Genomic DNA, 23,111 nt, shown 5'->3' with positions numbered 1-23,111 from the left:
TTGGCACGTTATTAACTTGTTAAGTAGAAAACAGTGATACAAAACTACTTGTCATGTGTATTATAAGACATTTAAAAGTTGCACTCAGCATAAGCAGCTGAACAGAACTAAAGGAGTCGCCTTTGAAATGAGCTGATGTTTCTTTGTGCCACAATCATGTAAAATCCCATTGCTTTAAAAGGAGCTGTGCTCCATGGGCCCTGGAAAGGGAGGTACTGGGAGTGGGGTTTGAGGAGTGGCTGGGGCAGTTGGCAGGACTCTTCTTCCTCCTCTGTGCTAAACAGGCAGCGACCTGATACTTCATCCTGGGCTGGGATGAGCTCATCCCTTTATTCACTCAGAGCTGCCACATTGGGTCAGGGGGGTTTATTCTGTGTTTTCTGCCTTCCCCTGCCCCCCCCCTGCTGCCCTCTCTTGTAAAGCTCTGTACCTCTGTCAGCCTAGTGGTGGCTGCACATCTGTGCTGAATGAAATGATGCTTTGTTAAGAAACTGTTGGGCTTCTAAAACAAATAAAATTGACAGGTAACTGTAGACCGGGTTGCTGCATCTGCTGGCAGCAGAGGGATCCAGCCATAGGAGAGAGGGGCACAGCTGGAAGCTTTGAGCTGACCTTTCCACCCAGGGTTTGAAAATAGTCCTTCATGTAAATCAGGACAGACCAGACACTGCCCTAGCATGGACCCTATTTCCTCTGGGCTGCTTCTAGCCATCCGAAAAACTCTAAAGTAGGGCAAGCAATTAAGATACCAGAGCAGCTCCTGAAACACATTCACTTGCTCTTGGACAGACAGAGGGATGGTTCTGTTGGTCCTGAGGCAATGGGGTAGCAGGACTGTCATGGGCTGTGCTACCTGGAATAAATAAGGTGACCCTGATGAGCAACTATCAGCCCTTTTGGCCACTTTTCCCCATCTGCACAACCCAGTTTTTCAGCATTCCTTGCTCAGGGCTCCATGGCAATTGTTCACCTTTACATTTCCTAGCTCTGCCACTGACAGAGTCCCTTGGGGAGGGGAGCTGTTGCAGTGATGATGCTACAGGGGCCATGTGCATTGATGGGCAAGCCACAGGATATCTATTGATCACCCTCATTCATTTTTCCAGAAGGCTGGAGTGAGCCAGATTAATCTGTAGGTGACATTTTGAGTGGCCTGCAGTGTTCATTTGAGGCATGCACACCCACATAAGACAGGCTCAGATATGAACAATACAGGAACAGTGACAATATTTCATAAAACACGGCTCTCTTCAAACTGGTTTGAGTACCTTCTTCAACAGCTGATAGCTGTGCCAGAAAAAAGGCCCTCTTTGAAAATGCAGTTGGCGAAGGGAATCTCATTGTTGTCATGCAGTCTTTGGAGGACAACGGATCTCACAAGGGTCACTGAGACTGGCAGAAGCCAAGTTGTGGCCTCTGGTTGTTGCAGAAAACTCAGCTGGGAAAAGGGGTTCCCCCAAAAAAACCCTGGGCAGGATGAAATCTCCTGCCTGCTGTGCTGCTTGGCAAACCCCTGAAACAGCACAAGGCTTGGTTGATGAAAAAAGGACATGCACACATCTATGAGCCATTCATCGTTTGTCTAGACTGAGGAATTATTTTTTTACTGCTAGATGCAGAGGCCAGCAGTGGAAAGGCCTCCTTTCTTTCATCCTCCTAGAAACACAGGCAGGCTGTGAGCCCTAAATTTCAAGCCTTGGGCTTGCAGTGTAATTCAAGCATGTCTCAGCCAGTTTCCATCCCAGGTAAGGAGGAGCAGGGACAGATTGCTCAAAGAATGCCACAGTACAAAGGCCTTCAGTTCACTCTCCTGGGCTCCTGGCAAACCATACATCAGTCACCAAAGACTTGACAAATCACAGCGATACAGCTAAGCTTAGAAGTAAAATTTCACATTATCCTTGGTTATGTGGGTGGGAGGCTGAGAGATGCCAAATCTAAGAGGGCTTAAAGGAACTCTTTCTATTATTAAATGGTTTGCTGTTGGTATTTTTATAGTTCTGACATGCTAGTTTCACGATTCAGGCTCCCAAGTTCAAGGCCTCATACAAACAGAGAAAAAGGATAAATCCAGTCCAAAGAGCTGGCAACTCAGTTAAAGGCAGGGGCACCAGGCAAATTCGGTCAGGCAGCTGTGGAAGTGCAGGCAGCCCATCCTGAGTGGAGCATCAGTCAGTGATCTCTGCACTCCAGTGCTTACCTTTGTCTAGTATTTTAAGGCATTGAGCCAGAGAAAGATTTGAAGAGGGCAGCAAGATGATAGAGAGGTAGGACTGCTCAGGGCAAAGGATGGGTGAGGTTACCTCTAGGATCCTTCACAGTCCTATTTGTGCGAGTCCATGCTCTGAGTTTGCTCACTGCACACGTGGTGGATATCAGGGATGAGCCAAGGAGCTGCTGTATTGAAATGTGGAGCTGTGAGTTAATGTGGGAGCAAGGAAGGAAGCGGTGCAGGAATAGCCCCAGCTAGAACACTTGACGTTGCAGCTGAGCTTTCCAAGATTTACGGATGCGTCAAGTAGGTTAAAGACTGGGTGTCATTGAAGGTAAGATCATGGAATTATTCGGGTTGGGAGGGACCTCTGGAGATCATCCAGCCCGCCCACTGTGCCAAGGCAGGATCACCTAGAGCAGGTTACACAGGAATGCTTCCAGGTGGGTTTGGAGTGTCTCCAGAGAGGGAGAATCCATGACCTCCCTGGACAGCCTGTTCCAGTGCTCCTTGCCATGCTCCCTGTGCAGCTGGCAGGGATGGGGGGCACACAGGCTGCCTCAGAACCCTTGGAGTGTGACATCCATCAAGGTGCGAGGTGTGAATGTCCTGGCTGTGGGCACCAGCACCCCAGCACCACGTGCGTGGGGATGAGGTGCCGCAGCTCGGGGGTGTCTAGCAGAGATCGGGCAAGGCCCAGACACAGGTTTAGGATCAGAGAGCTGCGTGAACATCAACGGATGGAGCCATCAGGGGTTGGGGGAGGCAACCCGAGGGCACGGCAGGATGGCCCTTTGGGACACATGGTAAGCGGTGTCCCCGGGGAGACAGGAGGCGGCGGGCCAGTGGGGAGGGCACGAGGTGTCCGCCGGGCACGGGGGGCGGGGCGGGGGGTCAGTGCCCGGGGACCCGGCGGGGCGGGCGCGGCGTCGAGGCGCGGCCACGCGGCGGGGCCGGCCGGCGGGCGGGACTACGCTGCCCATCGTGCCCCGCGGCGCGGCGGGCGGCGCGCGCATGCGCGGGGGGCCGCGGCGGGCCGGAGGCACCGCCCCCGGCGGCGGCGGACGCTGCGGTTGGGCGGCGGCGCTGCCGCTCAGCGCGGGGTCGGGGGTCAGAGTGCGGGCGGTGAGTGGCGGTGCCGGGCACTCGTGGTGCGGAGTGCGGGGCGCGGGGCCCGCCCGGGCCGGGGCGGCCCCGCCGCGGGGGGGGGATCGCGGGCAGCAGGCGGCGGCTCGGCCCGGCCCGGCCCGGCCCGGCGGGGCGCGGGCGGCGCGGGGGCCCCGCAGGCCCGGCGGAGGCGTGGGGCCGCCGTGGCCCGGGGAGGGGGTAGAGGCCCGGCGCGGAGCGGGGGCGCGGCCCGGCCCCCCTGCGGCTGCGGGGCCCGGGCCGGGGGCGTGGGGCGGTGGGCCGGGGCGCGGCGGGGCGAGGCTGTGGGGAGGCCGGGGGGGCCAGGGGGCGGCCCCGGGCCGAGGGGAGGGCGCGGGGTGCTGGCATCTCGTCCGCTCGACGCCCCGGCGGCCAGGCCCTGCCGTGAGTGTAAGTGCCGGTGTTGGCGGTGGCAGCAGTCCCCCAGGTCCCAGCTGGAGCGGGATCAGTCGCTGTCAGGGCTTGGGGAAGGGACAGAAGCCCGTGTGCCCAGGGGGGTGTGCGCGGGGTGCGCAGGAGGCAGCAGCAGGGAGATTTTTCCATGTTCCTTTTGGGATGGGGAGGTTCATAGGTGGAAGTGATGGGGGAGTAGGAGGTTTGATTTACCCCCCACTCCCCTGATTTTTTTTTTTTACTCTGTGGGATTGAACTGATCACCTGCCTCAGATCTTGAGACTGAAGTAAACTTGAGAAAGCTTAGGAGTGCAGTCTGTTTACTTGTTTCCTGACTGGCAGTAGGAATTTCTTCTCCTGTTCTTTTCTCGCTGCTGTGCTCTTACAGGTGTTTCTTCCAAACTGAGATGTATAAAGAGATGTTGTCATTTACTGCTTATGTTCTGTCTTTTACAAGTCCTGTCTGGTGGATTTGCGTGGTCACTGCTGGTCTGTTTGCTAATAAGTCCAATGTTAGTTTTACTACTTCTTTATTTATCTCGGATTTTTATTGAGCTTTTGTGTTCAGAAATGGTGGATTGACAGCTACTGCTTAGTCTGAACTCTCAGTATTCTTTCAGCTGCGATGCAGGGGACCAGAAAGTTTTCTAGTAGGTTAATGCTTGTACTGTGCCTCAGGAAGGATGAGGGCTCCAGGAAGGTACATCTCAGAGGTACCTGTCCCATCAGATGCTGTTAGACAGCTGTTTGAGGGTTGTACTTGATTTGTTTTTAGTGGTGACTTGAATTTATTTTGTCCTGTAGTTGCTCTTTGCAACACTGTAACATCTCATAGCGCTTGATGTTAAAGTTGGCATTTGAACTTCTGTTTTCAAATTAAGTAGTATGTTAGAAGTCCAGTTGTTTACTCTTCAGCGTGTAGGGTTGGGAAGTTTGATTTCGGTTGTTTTTTTTAATTCAGATATTTTTGTTTTCCTTTTTGAAGCACTGAATTCTGCCCTTTGCAGCTGGATTTTAATGTTCATTTACAGCGTGGTCTAAATGCCTGTTTTTGTTTGAAGAGTGACCCTGTGGCCCTTTTATGGTTCTTGTTTATCTCAAACTTTGGGTAGCTCTACATGAATGGTGTGTTGGGTTTTTTTAATAAAGTTAGTGTGTGTCTAGACATATTTGAGTGTTACCAAAATCCAAAAGAAGAAAATGATTAAAGAATTAAAGAAAATGCTTGTGTGCTTGATACTAAATAAAGAAGTCCTTGGATTGAATATACTCTGATAGGACCTAAAGTTTCTGTTCTGCTCTTGAGAGACACTTCAGTTTGCTTCCTTTAGGAGGCCTGATTACAGCTGGTTTGGTGCTTATCTTGTTTTGATTCTGTTAACTTTGGAAGGCCTTGATTTGATTTTATCCCACTCCCCCCTTAAATTTTGGAAATGGAGTTCTGGAAGAGACTTAAATGTGACAAGTATTTGCACTTTACTCTGTCCCTGTCTCAGTTCAGTGGTCACCTTTAGGAAAGGGCCACAAGGCCGGAGAGTGCAGGTGTGGTGGCATCCAGCTGTGGCTGCAGGAGAGCACGGAAGGCTGTAAGCAACTGTGCTTTTGTCACAAGTCTGTCCTTGGATCTGAAGCAGGTATTTTTACTGGAAGTGGTCATCCTGAGACTCCTGGTGTTTTTCTCTAGTAGTGGTGAGCTAACATACCAGCATGGTGTCATGGCAAGCAGGGGAATGAGGGAAGAGGAGGAAAAGTTGTGGCTCTCAAAGCATAACCTAGAGCAGAGGTGCTGGCTGTTGCTGCTAGGTATCATTTGGACCATTTCCCTCCTCTAAGAGAAGTGATCTGTGCTGGCCAAATGCTAGCTGAGAAGTTATATTCTCTCCAGATATGTTGTGCAGGTAAAGATACTTCACTCCCAACAAAAAAAAAAAATTACTTTTTTTTAAAATTTCAGCTGTATTTGTTACAGTCATAATTTTTTTCCATGGTTGAATATTAGAGTCAACATCTTCCCTGGCTGGTTTTCCAGGCTCACTGAGGCTGGATTGTGTGGAAACCATGCCCTGGTTGGAGCATTTGCCAGTCTACCTGGACAGAGCTTTAACACTTTTGGAGTTCATTTGTGAAGATCAAAAGTGACCACTGTATTGAGCAAGATAAATCTTGTCTCCCTGAATCCAGACTGAGACTCATTTGGCACTCTCAGGTGTTAACCTTCATTTTTTCAGATAACAAAGGTGTGTGACTGTGTAAGTGGTTTGAACAATTGTAGCATTCCTCTGTGTGCAAATGAAGTAATTATGCATGCCAGAGTCCATTAAACAAAGGGTGGTTGCTCTTTTCCACTAAATGAGACTAATATGCAATGGTAGCTTTTACTGGCTAGATGCATAGGAGCTACAAATCTCTTGCTCCTGGCACCGGGAGCTGTGCTGTGGACTGAGTACACTGAAGTGCCATAAGTTTCAGAACTTGCTTCAAAGACCAGGGCTGGGAAAGTTTGAGTGAAAACTAAGACGTGTTATTTTTTGACAGTTGATTGACCACTGGAATGAGCTGTCTGAAGGTAGTGGGGAACCTCCATTCTTGATGCTGCAATTCAAGGCCAGAAACTTTTCTGAAAGATGTTCAAGCCTTTGGGCTTGAGTAAGGAAGTGGGAACTTTATGGCCAGCATTACATGAGGTGCAGACAGGATGGTCCAATGGGCTTTGGGAATTCAAGTTTTATGTGTCTATGCTGCTACAGCCGGGATACCTTCTCCATTTCCTGGAAAGTGCCACACCATCCCAGGTGTCTGTATCCTGGTCTGAGTTTGGTGAGCAGCTGAGCTGACCAACAGCTCCCAATGGCTCATCTTGCTCCTGCTCATGCCAGTGTGGGCCCATCCTCTTCTTTGAGCTTTGGTGTTGATCCAGCCTGGCCCCAAGCTGGTTCGTCTCACTGAACCAGACGGAAACTATCTTGTTTTAATTGCACTTTATTCTGGCTGTGTTAGTGCTTTTATAGGTTCCTGTGGTTGAATCAGCTCACAGACAAGCTCAGAAACTGGTGTAACAAAATCAGCAGGAGAGTAAGACTGAGAGGGAAGGACAGGCCAGCCTCCTTTTGGCCTCCCAGAACTACTGGCTTTTAATTAACCTCATTGTGTGCAGTTTCACCCTGGTGCGTTGTCTTATCGCTCCCAGGCAGAAGCAGGAGAGCCGACTAGAAGATTTTTGGTCTGATCCTGTGCAACTATTCTTTTCCTTAATAGCAAATCTGCTCTTCCTCTGTGGCTTTTGCTGTATACATCTTTGTTGTTGCTTTGTTTTAATTTTTGTTCTTTCCTTTCTCTACGTTTCTTCTAAGTGACCAGTCCTTTGCTGTGTGGAACTTCTTCAGACTCCAGCTTAGAACCCGTTTGCTCATCTGCAGTTACTCTTGGAGGAGGTTTAAAAATACACAGCAAAGCCTGTCTTAGGAGACCAGTCAAGGAGCTGACGAAAGTGGGTTGCCTAGCAGAGGTGGCCTAATAAAATTGGAGTGGAATTATACTGTGCATCTTTGGGACGGCTTCTGGGTGGTCTGTTTGGACGAGTTCACGTCCTGCTGGTGTGGAGTCTCGTGTGGGTTTCACTGTGTTGTCAAGTGAACTGAGATGTGTTTGTTTCCCAGCCTTGTAGGGTGCCATAGCTCCAGCAAGTGCTCCCCTAAGTAATCAGCGCCTTCGGCCTCACACATTGTGATCTCACAAGCCATCGTGTCTGTGATGTCACAATGGAAGAGATTCTGGTGCTCTGACATTTGTGGTCGTGCCTTTGACACGTCAGCCAAGGAACCCAACGGGAAGAATGAGCTCAAGAAATGGGAGAGACCTTCCTTAAACTGAGAGTGCCCTCCGTCCTTTAGTCAGCCCTTCCCCTATTCACTGATCTCTTCCATGATGGCACTTAGAGGGAAACCAGTGCTTGTGTAGACTGAATTATTTTTTTTGGTTGAACTACTGAGATGCATGTTTCTACCAGATGAGTGGTTGCCCAACTATCCTCCTGTAACCTTCATTCTTCTCTGCTGTTCACCTCACTTGTTGTATTGCTTCTAATTTTAGACTGTAAGTTCTTGAGAACAGGGACCTCTTCGTCTGTAGTGGGAAGAGCCTGGGTGCGATTGTGGAGTGCTGTAAAAACAAAACGATGGATGCCAAGCTGTATCTGAGCTGAGTAATGATGGGGCAGCATATAGGCATGACGTGGCAATGCCTTGGGAAAGTTACATTACAAATTTTCCAAAACACAGGCTTGGTTGTCTAGCAGTGCCGGAGACAAACCCAGCCAAACGTGAAGGGAGTGCAGCCATGGAATTGTACTGTTTTCATGTTCAAGAGATGGTGCTGTGAGGTTAACAAATTAAAGATGCAGATTTACCTGTCTAAAATTGTGTTACTTTATTAAATGGTTCTAAAAGCTTTGTCTTTTGTTGTTTGTTTTACTTTATGTGTTTATTTTTTTTTTGCAAGGTTGGATGATGAGAGTGGATAAGCTGGTCTTGTTTCTCGTTTCCTGCCTCACAGGCTAGCCAGGTGCTGTCATTTTTGGACTGTAGTTCATCTAATGAAATATTTGGGTTTAGGTTAAGGTTGATTTAAAAAAAAAATCTGAGTTATCTCTATTGTTCTTCAGTTATATCTTCACGCAAGTGAAATATGGGCTCACATTTGACCTCTGAGTATGCATTTGAACAGCTACCAAAATTGAAGTCCTGCGTTTTTTTGTTATACTGTGTTCCAGATGTTGCTAAATGTATGCAATTTTGTTCTATCAAAAACATCTCTATTACCCTATCTTTTTACAATTTAATAAAATAGACAAACCTGACTTACATTTTTGATTGGTTTTGTTGCTCTAGAATTGAGCTAAGTTGTCTGTTGGAGGCCAGGAGGCACAACTGCCCCTACTAAGGCTTTGCACAAATAATAAACTGAAGTGTTTTACTCCCAGAGCTTGTTTGCTTTTATTTTTTAATTTCAGTTTGTCTTCTTGTTTAGATTAGTGGGGGGGGGTTTATTTTGCTTTGGTTTGTTTGTTTGTTTGTTTATTTTGTAAAATGGTGGAGGCCTGTATTGCCATAACAACGTAATTTAACATGTAAGTGAAGACTCTGATAAAACATGTAATTTGTTGGGTCACCCCTCCATCCTGCAGTTATGTGTTGTCTTCCTGTCCCCTCCCTACTCATCTTATCAAACTGGACAGTGAAGGGGAATATTTTGAGGTTAAAGGCAAGCTGTGATTTTAATTAGATGTGGTTCTAAAAAGTTCATATTTCTGTTATGTGCAAAGAACCATTAAACTCAAGTTTGTAGGCTAATTTGTCTTGCTGTTGATGAATTTGAATCCTCTGGAACTTGTGTGGTGCACATCTCTCTCTGTGGCTTTGAGGCTGTCCTACAGGCAGGGGAAAGCACTTGCAATGCCCTGCTGGCTCTTGTCACCAGCATTCTTCACGGGGCAGGAGTCCCCTATCATGATCCTGGCCACTTTGGTTGTCCCTAAGCAGCTCTCCCAGCAGGAAGCCTGGCGTGCAGCAGCCGCCGGTGCAGATTCTCCTCTTCGCACTCAGTGGGGCCCCTGGCAAAGTGGCAAAGCTGGTGGCTGCAGCTGGCACTTGGCTTTGCTTACTTGCTGGTGATCAAACTGTTGTGCTTTAGTACCATGTGCCTGGACTGCTAAGAAGCAAGAGCTGTGGTCAGCCTGGGATTGTACCTGCGGCTGATGTCCAGAGAATAATTTTCTTTTTTTTAAATTATTTTTTAAAATACAGATGGTGACTATACGAAGTACTATCACATGGGACACAAGCTGTTATACAGTACAGAACACAAACTTTATCTTCCAGCTGAAGCCCACCACATGTGGCCATTTCCCATCTTACTGGGTGCAGCAAATGTAAAGTGCTGTCACATTTTCCTAGGTCTGTGTACAATCTGTCAAAATAATTCCTGAGGTCTAACCTCAGTTCATGGTCCCGTTACATCTTATACGTATCTGTGTGAGGAATTTGAGCTGTGTGATATGAAATATTAACCTAGTAGGGTTGACTGCCAGATGTGACAGCTTGCACTGTCTGAGATTATAATCTGATCCTGTGTGCATAAGAAATATATGTGATGGTTTATGTAGGTTTGGAAATGGAATCACTGAACATGTGGATTTATATGGATAGAGCTGTTTTTTTAATTTTTGAAGCTGCCTTGCTTGCATCGTTGTCTATTGGAAAAAATACGAGATAATTACTAGTGCTTTGCATTGTCCTAGCACTAGTAAAAGCATTATAAATGCTTTACATGACTTCTAATAAAGTGTGTTTGCTCACCAGCTATCTTGTGCTCTGGGGCACTCTGACCTTGCCAAAGAAGATGATGTGAGGTCTTCCCAGGGCATTCAGAGCAGTGGCTGGGTAAACATGCCGTTAAAACTTCATTTGGCTGAAGGTGCAGAGTTTGCAGTGGGGTTGCCCTTATTTGTATGCTGCCTGAGTAGGGAAATCGCTCTACTATACCCCACTCACACCTTTGTTCAGAGCATTGCTCCCTCTGCTACATGGGAGAGAGGCTGCTTTTAGGATGGGGAGCCTGATCCTGTTGCTAGACATGAACCTCTGCAGAAGTTGTTAGTGTAAACAGGCACTGGCTGTTGGCTGTTATTTCCCTCTGCTGCTGCTGCAGGGTACCTGTGTGACACAGACCTGCTGGGGTCTGGAGTGGTGCTGCCCTGTCTGCCTGCTGACGTGCCTGAATCCTGCCAAGGGGGCTGGTTTACCTTTGCTTTGTGGACTCAGTGGCTCGGGAATCTCTGCCCCACAGTGTGTGGTGCAGCCCAGCCTGAAGATTCGTGGGGTCCGTGTCAGATAACCCTGGTCTTGCCAGTTAAGATACATTAGAGAAATATTGATCTTGCTGTGGGTGGGTGGATAATGTATGTTTTATTGCCTGTGTTTGATATAGGGGTTGGAGCATGCCTGCCTCCCCCACTCCAACTGTGTATTTTGCTTTATGCAGTAGGCTAAAGACCAGGTTTTACTGCAACTAACTTACAAGCTGCTTTAATCTGAGATACTATATTTACTGTGATGGGCCTTTAGATTCATAGCCAGTAGCTTGAAGATTTAAAGCATGTATACCTTAAATATCTCTTATCTGGCACAGGTTAGAAGTGAATATAACTAACTTCTATTTGGCAGTAATGCATTTATGAATGACAGCCAAAGCTGTAGATGGAGAGGCAATTGGTAGAACTGAGCCCCTTTAAAATAAATGCCACGTTGGGCTCTTTGTTTCAGTTTTGCAGCTTGAGTTTTCAGTTGTCCAGGTACCTGCTGCCTGGCACACTGCGTTAATAAAGAAAGCAGCCCCCCAAAACATGAAAGCCTTAAGGCAGGGATGCATATACACCATAGAATTGGCAGTGTGGGCACTGGCTTGGTCTTAAACATCTCAGCTCCTTTGATTTTTGCCTTTCACTCAAAACCTTGGAAAGGGAAGGTTACCAAATGCGTGTTTACTCGAAGCACACAACCTGCTTAGCTGCAATTATCTCCTAATCTGGTCCTTCTGAGTTTCTGTGGTCTCGCAGGTAAATACAGATTTAGCCGTTATTCAAGGCATATTATTTACCTCATTAAGTGTGTGTTTTGGCACGTGCATTATTTACCTGACGGACTAACGGATGGGAGAGAGCAAATGCTGTCTTTTATGCAAACAGTGACTTTGTTCATGAGTGGTGAGTCCCCTTTTTGCCGTGCCTGTTTTGTCTCCATGCCTTGTGGCGGGCACTTGCAGCCCTTCACGGCAGAGCAAAAAGCCAGCACAGGTGTGGGGAGACCAGGCTCAGGAAAAGGGCATGTGGGTGGCATGTGGTGGCATGGAGCTCTTCCCAGAGCCACGAGCAGTGGGACCAACTGCGGGGATAAATTTAAATATCTGTGTGGTGAGATGTGTGTGTATGTGTGTTAATATATATACACACACAGACATATATGCATACACAACATATCCTTGTTCAAGAGGATTGAGCTGTTGCAATTAACTTGTTTCGCTATCAGTCACTGTACCCATCTATGTAACACCATGGGTTGGGCTTGAACTTCCTCCCTAGAGATCTATTAACAGCCCTTAGTCCGACCTGCCTTGGATAGTGACAGTCCTGGCAAGTTTTTCCTGCAAAGTTTTAAAAGAAAAAGAGTAGAAGGGGAAATACAGATAGCCTCGTATAGATAATGTAATTTATTAAATAGCATTTAAATAGAAATATCAAAAGGTGATGGCTGAGTGAGGTATTTTTCCGAGAGGGAGACTGTAACCTGTAGAGTCATGCTTGCATTTTACAGTTTTTGCAGTCCCTGGATGTGGTTAGTTGACCTGATATTTTCCTCTGAGAAATAAGGAAGAGATGGAGTGCAGAACTAAATTCACATCTCTGAGAAACCTCATACACAGTGCAAATCAGAACTTCCCCTGGGTAAGAGCATCCAGCTACCAGACACTTGGATTTGTAATAGAAGTGGGATGTTTTGGTGCAGCTGACAGGTGTTTCAGGACCAAGCTCTTTGGATGGGTTGTAGTGTTGATATGTGTATTGCTGTATTTAATTCCTACCATGTATATGAAAAGATGAAAGGCCTCCCCAGTAATTTCAATGGGACTTAGATTTTCTGTGTTTTAATTGTTTTTTGCTGTGTTCTGCTGTGATAAGGTTCAGTAGTCAGGTGTGATCTGGTTCCTGGAGCCATGACTGTTGTGTGTCTCATAGTTCTTAGTTTAGAGCCATTTGCAGAAGTTAATTTTCAGTTACCTGTGATTCTGGACACCCTAAGCTCAGTCCAAATGTCATCTGTTGTGCTTAGAGCAGGATACTGTGTTATTTCAGGTTTGCAATGCTGGAACCTCCACTGGGAAGCACAGAGGAAATCCCTGTCAGAGGAGGACAGTGAGCAGATACTAGGAGAGATGAGATGTATGTGTACATGAGTAACGTGAGTCTCTCTTCAGTTTCAGATGCCTCTGGATGTTCAATGATAGCATTCCTCCATACTGGAGCAGCAAAGTTTTCCCAAAACTTACTTTCAAGGGCAAGACAAGCTGTGTCCCCCCTCCTGGCTGGTGTTCTCAAAGGGTACAGCTCCATCGTAAGCAGGAAACTGGCGTCCCACGGCTTTGGAGCTTCCATGGCAGCAATGTCATCCTTCCCTCCACAGAGATATCACTACTTCTTAGTGCTGGATTTTGAGGCTACGTGTGATAAACCACAGATTCATCCTCAGGTAAATAGTCAGTCCTGTTAATTATCCCCTTGCAAGTTGCTACTCATGTTCTGAGAGGTAAAAGGAAAAAGCACAGTGCTGGCTCACTCATTTTTTCTGGTTTGTCCCACCTTCTGTTGCTGGTTCTCCAGGACTCTTGCCAGACTGTTTGGTGGGAATGAATGAAGGAGGCTGATTTCCATCAAGGAAGTCACAATTCATGTGTTATCGAAAACATCTTTAGGTCATGTATAATTGTCATCTGTCTTAATTGGGGAGGGTCTAAAAATTTCTGACTGGGAACTTGCATTAGAAGATGGCAGCCTTGTTTGATTCTGCAAGGAAACTGGCTGTTTGTAGTGAACAGCTTTAGGAAGAGAATATTTTGAATTATAGGAATATGTGCAACATAATGGTGTTTGTAGATAATTTCAGTGAGATCAGATATCTTGCCTGGGTGTTAACTCTGGAGTGTGATGAGACAGGAAGAGTTCACCTTCAGAGAGAACTTCCAGTGCTCTACCACTTGAGACGTACAAAGATCCAGATGAAGTACAGAGGTTTTTTTGCAGGCAGTTCTTCCATAGTAGTGTAGACCATATTAGTAAATATATTTTCAGTTGTCAGCAGGATGAGCCTAGGTTTTCCATTCAAATTGGAAAACTACTAAATAGAAAAAAACCCTAATATTGGGTTGGTAGTGAACAAACAGAATTTCTGAGTCTAAATTGAACTCGCCCCCCCCGCCAAGCAATTGTCCTGCATTTATTGCAGTGGGTTAGAATAAGTTCCTTTTGCTTTGTTTTAACTATGAAAGGCTTAAGCAGTTTTCAGTGTGGTGTCTCATTACTGAAGTGACTCGATGCAGTGAATTCATTTCCCACTGCAGCTGTGGTTTCCCTTGGGCTTGTCCTAGCTAAGGGATGCTGCAAGTTGGGATTGAAGTTGACTCCTCTTTTCCCCAGTAGAGCCTTGGTGAGTGCCGCCTGCCTCTTATGTTTCTTGAAATATGGACATCAAATTCCCAGCTCTTTTGCTGGCTCTTTGTGGGAGGCTGTTGTGGCTCTGCATCCAGTTCTGGTAGCAGGGTCTTAACTGCTCTCCAAGTGAGATGTCAGGCTATTTCCTGGATGCTCCGCCTCGGGTGCACAGACCTGTCAAAGCTGTAAATTGGATCTACCTTGTCCCTTTGGATATGGGTTTGGTCTGTGCACATTTTGATGCAAAACCATGATGCATGTGGAGCTAGTTTACAGCTGGCAGTAAAAAGGAGCATGAGTGGAATATGATTACTACTGTTTTAAGGAGCTTTGTCCCCAAGTCCTTGCCAGGGAAAGTAATGGTCTGGGCCAATGCAGATCTGCTATATATTTTGTTGGTGAGATAGCACCTTTAAGGTAGAGATGTTCTTCAGTGTTTTTTTTTTCCAGTCTGCTGTGTTCAGTGCCTGTCTGCATCATATAATGTGTGGAAAGGGCTGTCAGTCCCTCACAGCCTCACCAGCAAATTAGTTTGACAAATAAAGAAATTACTTTTGCTACATGGGGCTCAGTGTAGCTGGAAAGGCTGAAAGTGCCTGCCAGTTGGGTAACTTTATAAAATGAGATGTTAGTTGATGCTCCTATCTACCTCTTATCTCTTTGCTGACCATCATGGCTTTTGTCCTCTTCACTGGTAGGCTGTATGTCATGGTGAGCAAACTGTGCCATGTATTTCAGTGATGTTTTCTGCAAGGTTTTATTGGCAGGATCTTTCACTGGCGTAGTGGCAGACAGGTTTTAGAGGTTTTGACCTGAGAGCTGGGGATGGTGAGGTGCTGATCTTCACTGTGATCCCGCTAATTTTTCTGCTTTTAATACCTGCAAAATAGAAGTCTAGATACAATGAAATTCAAATGCATTGGAATTTGATGAGGAAGCTGCATGTACAGAGTTAAGCTAAGCTGTGATTCAGGTTACTTTAAGTGGGTAGGCATAGCTGTAAATTTAGCCAGCTCAGCCTAAAAGTCTTGCAGAGTGCACTTGCCACCATGCAGCACACTTCACATTTTTCACTAACTGCTCTTCTAAATATTCTGGCTTCTTACAAGAAACTACTGAAAGAGCTATCTTTTTATCTACACTAAGATGTGTGACTGCCACATCTGCTCCCCCTCCTGCTGTATTTACTCATGCTCTTCTGCAACCGGCACTCTCACTGGCTTTATCCCTGGGGAAGTCCTTCATGCTCAGCGGTGAGCCCTGAAGACGCCTTCATTTCCATTCCCTTTCACACTGCCCAATCTCTCTGAGGTCTCGTGGTATGGCCTCTGTAATGGGGATCAAGGAGGGTCAAGGATGGTGGTATTCCCCTGGGAAGCTGTCTGCATTGTGGCTCCAGTGGCTGGGACTGCTGGCAGTGCCTTGTGGCCACTGCCCTCTGCTTCACCGCTCCTGGGTCAGGCATCGAGGGGCCTTCATGTTCCCTGCCCTACACCCACAAAGGAATGGGAGCATCCTTGCAGCCCTTGTGACAGCTTTCAGCAGATACACTCCTAAATCCAAGTGCAGGTTTATACACATAGAAACCACTTGGCTGTGTTGGCTTTTGGCATGTATTTATGAATAATTGGACCACGCCAGAGAGAAGAGAAGTGGGGAGGGTGGGACTAACTGCACAGTCTTGTGTCATATAGTGTTTTAGCCAGCCAGAGGTCATTAGAGGTTGGTAGTAAGAGATGTTTATGGCTGACCCCTTGCATGTCTTTAAAGCTTACCTTGTGCCTTTGGAATGTGATCCAGAGCCCAGTGGGGTCAGGTGGGAGCTGTCATTGTGCAGAGTCAGTGGACCCTGAACCATGGTGGTGCTGGTGTGCTTCATTTTTCAGCTCTGAGTTTTCTCCTTTACTGTCTGCTAAGAGTTTATAAGTATCTTCTGCTTTTATACACTGTCAGCCCATAGAACTGGGTACATATGATGCTTTAGCTTCATGAGAAGATGCATTAATAAGTGAGCGTCTTGCTCTTTTGTCCCTTTGTCCTTGTATACATCAGTGTTTATGGTGGTCAGTGCTTTCAGTGACTGTATTAAGCAGCTCCACAGGCTCAGATCCATGGCTGCCTGTAACCTTGTTTTATTAATGCAGTAAGAGGGTGTGCCTCTCTTGGTCAGCAAGCCAAGTACCTTGCCTTCAACTTCAGCAAAGTGGATGAAAAGCAGTGGGTTTTTTTTTTTTTAATATAAAAAGTCTGAAGGTAGAAATCAGGTCTATTCAAAGATGATTTTGAAATTAGCCTTCTATATAGGATGTTAATCTCTACTATAATCTATTAAAGCCACTTAAATGAAAATCAAATAAAATACAAGCTTTGTATGTCTGCTGCCTGGAAGTGTAAAAGAGCATCAGACCCCTGACCTGGAGGAAGGAGCTGGATCCAGGAGTTGCTAAACTGCTAAATGAGCTTTTGGTAATGATGAAGTTGCTTTTTCTCATGTCAATTTTTTCAGGTGCTTGCGTTCAGTGTCTCAGATTCACTCAAATTTGATAATCAGTTGGGAATCAGAAATCTGCCTTTCAAACTCTCTGTAAAAGGAAAATACGAAGTGTTCAGATCTTCTCATTGCCAAAGAAGGTTGTGACCAGAGGCAGAAGAACAAATTGTTTACAGACAGTACTTTCTGTGTTCTCTTAAACAGTGCATTTTAAATACAAAAGTATCTTGATATTTTTCTTTAGTTTATCCTACATATTTCAAATTTGTTCAGCTTGCATTTTGATTGTTATTTTGGGAGAATTTGTAATTCTAATTGCTGTCAGATGAAACTGGACATACTAATAAATACAAAACATCACTCACCATTTCAACATAAAACTGTAAACACTGAGACTGTGACTAAGCATATGTTCAGTTACTAAGTTACTTTTAAGTGTACAAACAAATCTGGATGATCAGAGTACATTTCATGACTGGCAAAAATGTATTAACAAATGGAAGCCAGTGTTTCTGTAAGATAATATTAAGTGCAAATGCAGGAGAAGGTTAAAGCATGTTCAGTCTTTGTTTCCTTGAGCATTGCAGGGGTTTTCCCCTGAATATCCGTCCTGCAGTTCCAGCCCGCAGTCACAGCACTCCAGCAGGTGCAGCTGGAGTGGCTGTGATGATCCCTGCCTGTACTGCTCTACCTGTGGTCTTGTTCCCATGGCAGGGACAACTGAATCCTGTGTCTCTGTTCCTGAGATACTGTGATTTATAGACTGACCTTGTGATGGGAATGGATGTTGATTCCCACCAAATTTAGGCCATAGCAACAGATGTGCAGTCCCTGCCGAGCTCTCTGCGCGGGGTGACTAGATAGATGATAGGGAAGCTGCCTTGGGAGCCGTATCCGACGCTACTTTGTAGGAGGAATACGTCCCTGAAATCACAAACTTGCTGCAGGAGGAGGTGATGGAGAGACTGCTGGTCTGCTGGGAAGCAGGCTGCAAGGTACCTTCTGCATGCCTTCCATGTGGTTTCCTGCAGAGCCTGCGTCAAGTCATTCCTAGCTGAAGGCCGGGATGGGAATGCAGAAGGTGTCTCCCACAGTAACAGACGTGGTCACAATCCTACCCAGAGGCAGATAAAGGACATGTGCCTGTCTGTTCTATCTGGACATCCCCACATAGCAGCTTTCTTCTCATACCATTTTTGTGTGGCTGTTAAGCTCAATGCACTAGAAATCACCTGCCAAAACCTTTATTGAAGGTGATCATGAGTTGCTGAAAAGTGAAGAAATTCAGGCTTGTTTCCCATGGCAACTTTAACTCAGCCATAAGTATTACAGTGGAATATTAATCTGCAATTACCGATATTCATGCAGCTTAGGCTTGAGTGTAGTTTTAATTACCTAGTTCTTAATTCAGCTTCTTACAATGCTGTTTCTAGCAAAATACCATTAAAATGCATGTAACACAGTGACTTAAAAGTCTTTTTTTCTTTTTACTTAAAGCAAATATATATATGTATTTTATCATCTCTTTGCCAATTATGGCTGTTGTTATGCCACTCTTCTTACATCAGAATGCTTTAAGTTCCTGGAGTGGCAGGAAATAATTCATATAAAAGCCTTTCCAGATGGATTTTTCTGTTTGCATTAAGTTTTTGAAAAACCTTTTTGAGGCCTTGTAGCTTTTGAGGGTTACACCGCACCTGGTGTCTCAGACCTGCATTCACTTTGCCTTGGAGACCTCCCTCATTCTCCCAGTAAGTGGGGACAACCTTGCTGTGACCCGTGTGAGTCTGACAGGGCGGGTTATGACTTCAGGCAACAGAATTAGCTGTATTTGTATAAAACCCGATGAGCTAGGGAACATGAACAGTTACTGAACCCAAATCTCCTGGAGAGCACAGCCACGAGACCACCAGGCAAGACATCTGATGTATGAAAAGAAATTCAAAGCAATCTCTTATTTAAAGATATAAACCCGGCATTATTATAGCAACAAGACTAAAATACCAAGGCACTCGGGTGGCCAATTGCTGCAGTCCTAACCTGACCCAACCTGCTCAGCTTTTGGCTGGTTATTGACAGGCCGATGAGATGACTACTTTAAAGCAATCAGTCATGTTGCCCTTTCCCTCGCAGCATGTGGAGACCCCACATCAGTTATGCATCCCGGCGTGCAATTCCCCACCTGTGCTGTCTGAACACTGTATCCTTAGCTGTGCAAACATTACACATCGTTTAGGTGACAAGTTGCAAAGTTAAGTAGACTTGTTGTTACAGCAGAAAGTAGTTGAGCGGCAGTCACCCTTGAAAAGAAAAGATCCAGGCTAGCTCAGGAATGTGCAAGTCCGCTGGATCGTGCTTAAAGGTTTGTTCATCTCTCTGTAAAGCTGCTGATGAGGGCAGCGTGTGCTGCTGGAAATGCTCACACCAGGAGCATTTCTCAAGTGAAGGGAACGGGTGCCACAGGTTTGTAGTTTGCTGTGCCAGTCCTGATGAGTGCATGGCCCTGTGCTGTCGTCAATGATCAGTGGGTGCCTGCTGCTCTTTCACAACCTCTGAGGCGCAGGGAGTATTTTGCATCCCTCCCAGCATGATATTTTAAAACTAGGCAGTGTTCCATAATGTGGCATCTATCTACTGGTACACAGGGATGTTGCTTTTCAGGCTGCTGTGGGACCTGGGGAATGGTCTTTGCTGCATTGAAGTTGTCTTGTCTTAGCTTTGAACAAAACCTTCCTGATAAAGAAGCAGTGCAGCTCAGCTCTTTTGGTGAGAAAGGCACAAGACATGACTAAATCTTGTGGGCTTTTTCCCCTTTGTGCCAAGCTTACTGTGCAACCATCCCTGTGTTGTCTTTGTTGGTCTGTGCACTTGTTAACTGGCAAAATAACTCTTGGATACGTTATTTAGTTCCTCTCTGTCAGGCAGAAATGCGCTGCCACCAGCAGCTAGTTGTGATGTCTGTAAAACCCTGGGTGTTCATTTACATGCACTAGCGTACCCTTTCTACCTATCCCAGATGTTTTAGTGTTGCTGGGAACATTGATCATTTGTGCTGCTCAATATCAGGTGAAGAGGTTGGGTCTTGAAGTGATTTGATAATTCTGCAACAGGGACTGCACAGGCGGTAGAAAGGAGCAGATATGAAAAAGGATATAGCATGGTTGTCATCTTGCAGTGGAAAGGTAGCACTTGGAAATGTGTGTGTGCTGTTTTTAACCTGGTTTGAGTACTAAACTTCCCCCAAATTGTCAAGCTTAAATTGTTGTTGGCTGTGTCAGTAGACATGTTCTGGGTCGTTAAATATATGTCAATAGTGCTTGAAGAAACAAGTTGAAGTGTTGATGTCTGTTGGTCTATATTTCTCATCCCAGGTGTGAAAAGAGGAAGGAGGTTCTGCCTTATTCTTGATGTCTGGGTTCCTGCTGGAAAGATCAAAATATCTTAGTGGGTTTTGACAGGGAGAGATGATGCTGGAGGTGAGAGGCAGGAACCAGCCTGGGAGGAAATGATTACCGAAAATTTTGTTCAGGATGGCAGGACAAGGGTTGTGAGCCAACTGTCAAGATTTCAGGTATAATGGCAAGCATGAAATAAGTCCCAAGTACCACAGGGGTAGATTTAGGGTAAAAATGTCATTTGTGAAACATGTGGATCCTCCTTTTCTTGGCCCTGTAAGGAGGGAACTCAGCTGAGGAAGCTCTTCACTTGGCATTCCATGCTCTAAAAGAAAAAAAAAGTTACTATTTTGAGAGGGTGAAGAGAATCAGTGAGTGTGACCAGGGGTCTGCAAAACATAACTGTGAGTGCAGGCTGGATGGCATTGGGGTTGTGTTTAGTGCAGTGACAAGAGGGTATGTAAAATGAGGTCTTCTGTTGCAAAAATGAGAAAGACAGTGTTCTGGCCTGTGTCTGCTGTGGGTAGGAAGAGCAGTCAGGAATTTAAACAACAGCAAGGGAAATTTGGATTAGACATTAGGAAAAACTTTCCAATGATAAGACTAATGAAACAGGAGGATAGAGTGCCTGGGGAGTGTGTGAGTCTCTCTTATTGGAGTCGGTAAAAACAGCCTAGACAAAGTCAGAAATTATTTAGGGGGTGATGATGCTGCCCTCGGGCAGGTGCATGGACTAGATGTCTCTTTTAAAGCTGAGGCTCCTGGAGGCATGTGATTAGATGGGGATTTCAGCTTCTATTAAAGAAAGAGAAATGGTCCCTCACCCTTAAAGTAGTAAGAAAGCACTAGGAAATAAGAGCCACGTTTGATGCCAATGCAGAGCCCAAAATGCTACTCAGATTTTATCTCTGAGGAAATCCAGCCTTTGGGCTTCAGTGCCTGAGTGTTGGGGGTAGGCAGTGAGGTTCACCTGGGAGCAGAGGGAGGAAGAAACACTGGATATTCAATGTTCAGGCAGCAGAATGTTTCTTCACATCATCTTATCCCAGTGTTTTGTGATAAGATCTGCCATATTTTCCATATTCCTGCCAGTCCCGTTGTGTTTTGTTTTTTGACTTGTGTTTTGTATTTCCCTTCACACTTTTCTGGGAGATAATAGTTGTTTAAATGTATTAAATTATTAGATGTGTGCATACGCACATTTTAAACTAAGCAGTGATGGAAAAGGAAATTTGGAGGTCAGCTGCTTCCCCAAAGACCTTTTGACAGGATTAATCAGTACAGAGAGTAACTTCCCCAAGACCAAAGTGCTGAAAGGCTCTGCACTGCGTGTGCAGACAAGCATCCTTTGGAAAGCCAGCAGAGCCCTGATTCAGCAGAAGTCCTGCTGTCCCCCTCTGCAGAGGTGTTGCCTTTATGGTACATGTTTTGGTTAGTTTAATAAAAATTTTGAAGTGGGGAAAAGACCTATGAGGTCATCTTGGTTACTGCCCCTGAGGGCCAGTGCAAGGCTGCTCACTTGGAAACGGCTTTAGTTAAAATAATAATTAAGGCAGAGGATGGAAACTGGGGAGGCAGATCTGTTAGGCTAGTGCTGTCCTTACTATGTCCCTTTTCGATTTTAATTGCCTTGGAAAAAAAGGAAAATCACAAGGCTTTAAAAGCTCTGATTCTTCCTGCTCTTCAACCCCCCGCCCCCTCCCCGATCTTGGAGGCATCAACTCTCATCTGTCAAAGTGTAAATCAGCAATTAAAACACAAACAGCGAAATGCCAAAGATGACCCGAAGCACAAAGCAACTGACAAACAAGTCCGGACAAATCGGCGGATAATTTATAAGCATTGCCCTAAAATCTAATTATTTGGCAATTCGAATTTGCAGCCGGCCAGGGCTATGCAATAAATTTAACCCGCCATAAATTATTTAGGAGCAGCCCGTGGTGTAAATCAAAAACACGAGTGTTTGTTTAAGAAATAAGCTCCTTGTGCATAAAATGACTTTTTCTTTGGTGGGGGGAAGCATCCCTGAACAAAATGAGCTGGTGCTAAGGCTCTGCCCCTGCACAGATGCTCCCTTGCCTCTTCTGCCCTTACCTTTTTCTGAAGGTGTAAAGGGTTCTTTCAGTAGGAAGTTTTATACTTTTCCTTATCAGACAAAATCCGTTTCTCTCAACAGCCTCTGCTTGCTTTTATTGCATTTTGAACAGTCAGCTCTGATTTTTATGGGCATCTTTTATTCCTGTGTTTATTAAACTTCTTCACATGGGGGTTAGAGTGAGGGATAAATTATTCTCTCGTAGTTTTTGAACTGAATAGGCCATACGGCCTTCCTCAAATATGTAACCCAGTGTCCTGAAGAGTGACCTGGCCACTTTATACATAGGCTTCTGTATTAGAAGGTTTTGAGAGCTGGGAAGCTCTTGCTGGGCACTTTATTCTTTCTGTCTAATGATGTGAGTGCTATCCAGATCCAAAAGGATAAGCAAAAAGATTCCTCTGTGGGAATTAGTGTAATTTCAGGTGCTTTCTTCTCTGACAGGAAATTGTTTAGCAAGTATAGTTTTGTTCTTCTTCATTTCTTTTATTAGCAAGAAGATCAAGAAGGTTGAATTGGTGCATCCCTGCTCTGGTGTTAAAGGGAGGGGAGTTTCATTTAGGACGAGTGGGTAAGGAAAGGTTGGGTTTATAGCAGTGCTTTCACATGCCCTTATGAATTTTTCAAATCCCTCTTAAAGGAAAGTCCCTAGCCATTCCACAGTTACCCTGCAGCCTCCTGCTGCTACTCAGCCCACTGGCCAGGTTGCACGAGAGGCTTTCACCTGGAACTCTTGTTTTTGTTTTTAGAAAAGGCAAAAATTCTGAAGGAAGCTGTCACATAGATTTGCTTGAAGGACCATGAAATCGTAAATGCAAGATTGTTGTAAAGAGAGTGGACCTGGATATGTATAAGCCTCTGGCTCTGTAGGTTCCTATTGTTACTGTGTTTGGGGGCGCAGCTGAGGGGAGGGACAGGGTGCCGATGCCTTTTTCTTTAAGCGTGTTAATATTGATTTTAGAAGCTCTGTGTTCCAACAATATAAATGCAAATGCCTGTAATTGGGAGCCTCGTGCAGAATTTCTCAACAGAAAACATGTTCAACTTTTCATGACAATGAAAGGAAAATAAAAAGCCGCTTATTTATTGGTGGTGGTTTGAATCCTGGATTTCCTTTCAAG

The 23,111-nt window shown here is 45.6% G+C and overlaps 1 protein-coding gene across 2 annotated transcripts in view; it reads left to right on the top strand.

The window, feature by feature from the left end:
* Positions 1-3,261: 3,261 nt before the first annotated feature.
* Positions 3,262-23,111, top strand: part of ERI3 (ERI1 exoribonuclease family member 3) — a 129,642-nt gene continuing 109,792 nt past the window's right edge. Inside the window, exons 1-2 of one of the 2 annotated variants that reach the window (XM_051797448.1) lie at positions 3,262-3,337; positions 12,779-13,050. In XM_051797448.1, the coding sequence (XP_051653408.1) occupies positions 12,802-13,050 (249 nt within the window). In that variant the 5' untranslated portion in view covers positions 3,262-3,337; positions 12,779-12,801. The other variant, XM_051797455.1, reaches the window with a different exon arrangement.

Source organism: Manacus candei, unplaced genomic scaffold (assembly GCF_025592945.1).
Source record: "Manacus candei isolate 608988 ecotype Guabito, Panama unplaced genomic scaffold, ASM2559294v1 h1tg000005l, whole genome shotgun sequence".
In the NCBI taxonomy this organism is placed as follows: domain Eukaryota; kingdom Metazoa; phylum Chordata; class Aves; order Passeriformes; family Pipridae; genus Manacus; species Manacus candei.
The sequence above is the reverse complement of the archived record's forward strand: the minus strand, read 5'-3'. Positions and strand labels throughout refer to the sequence as shown.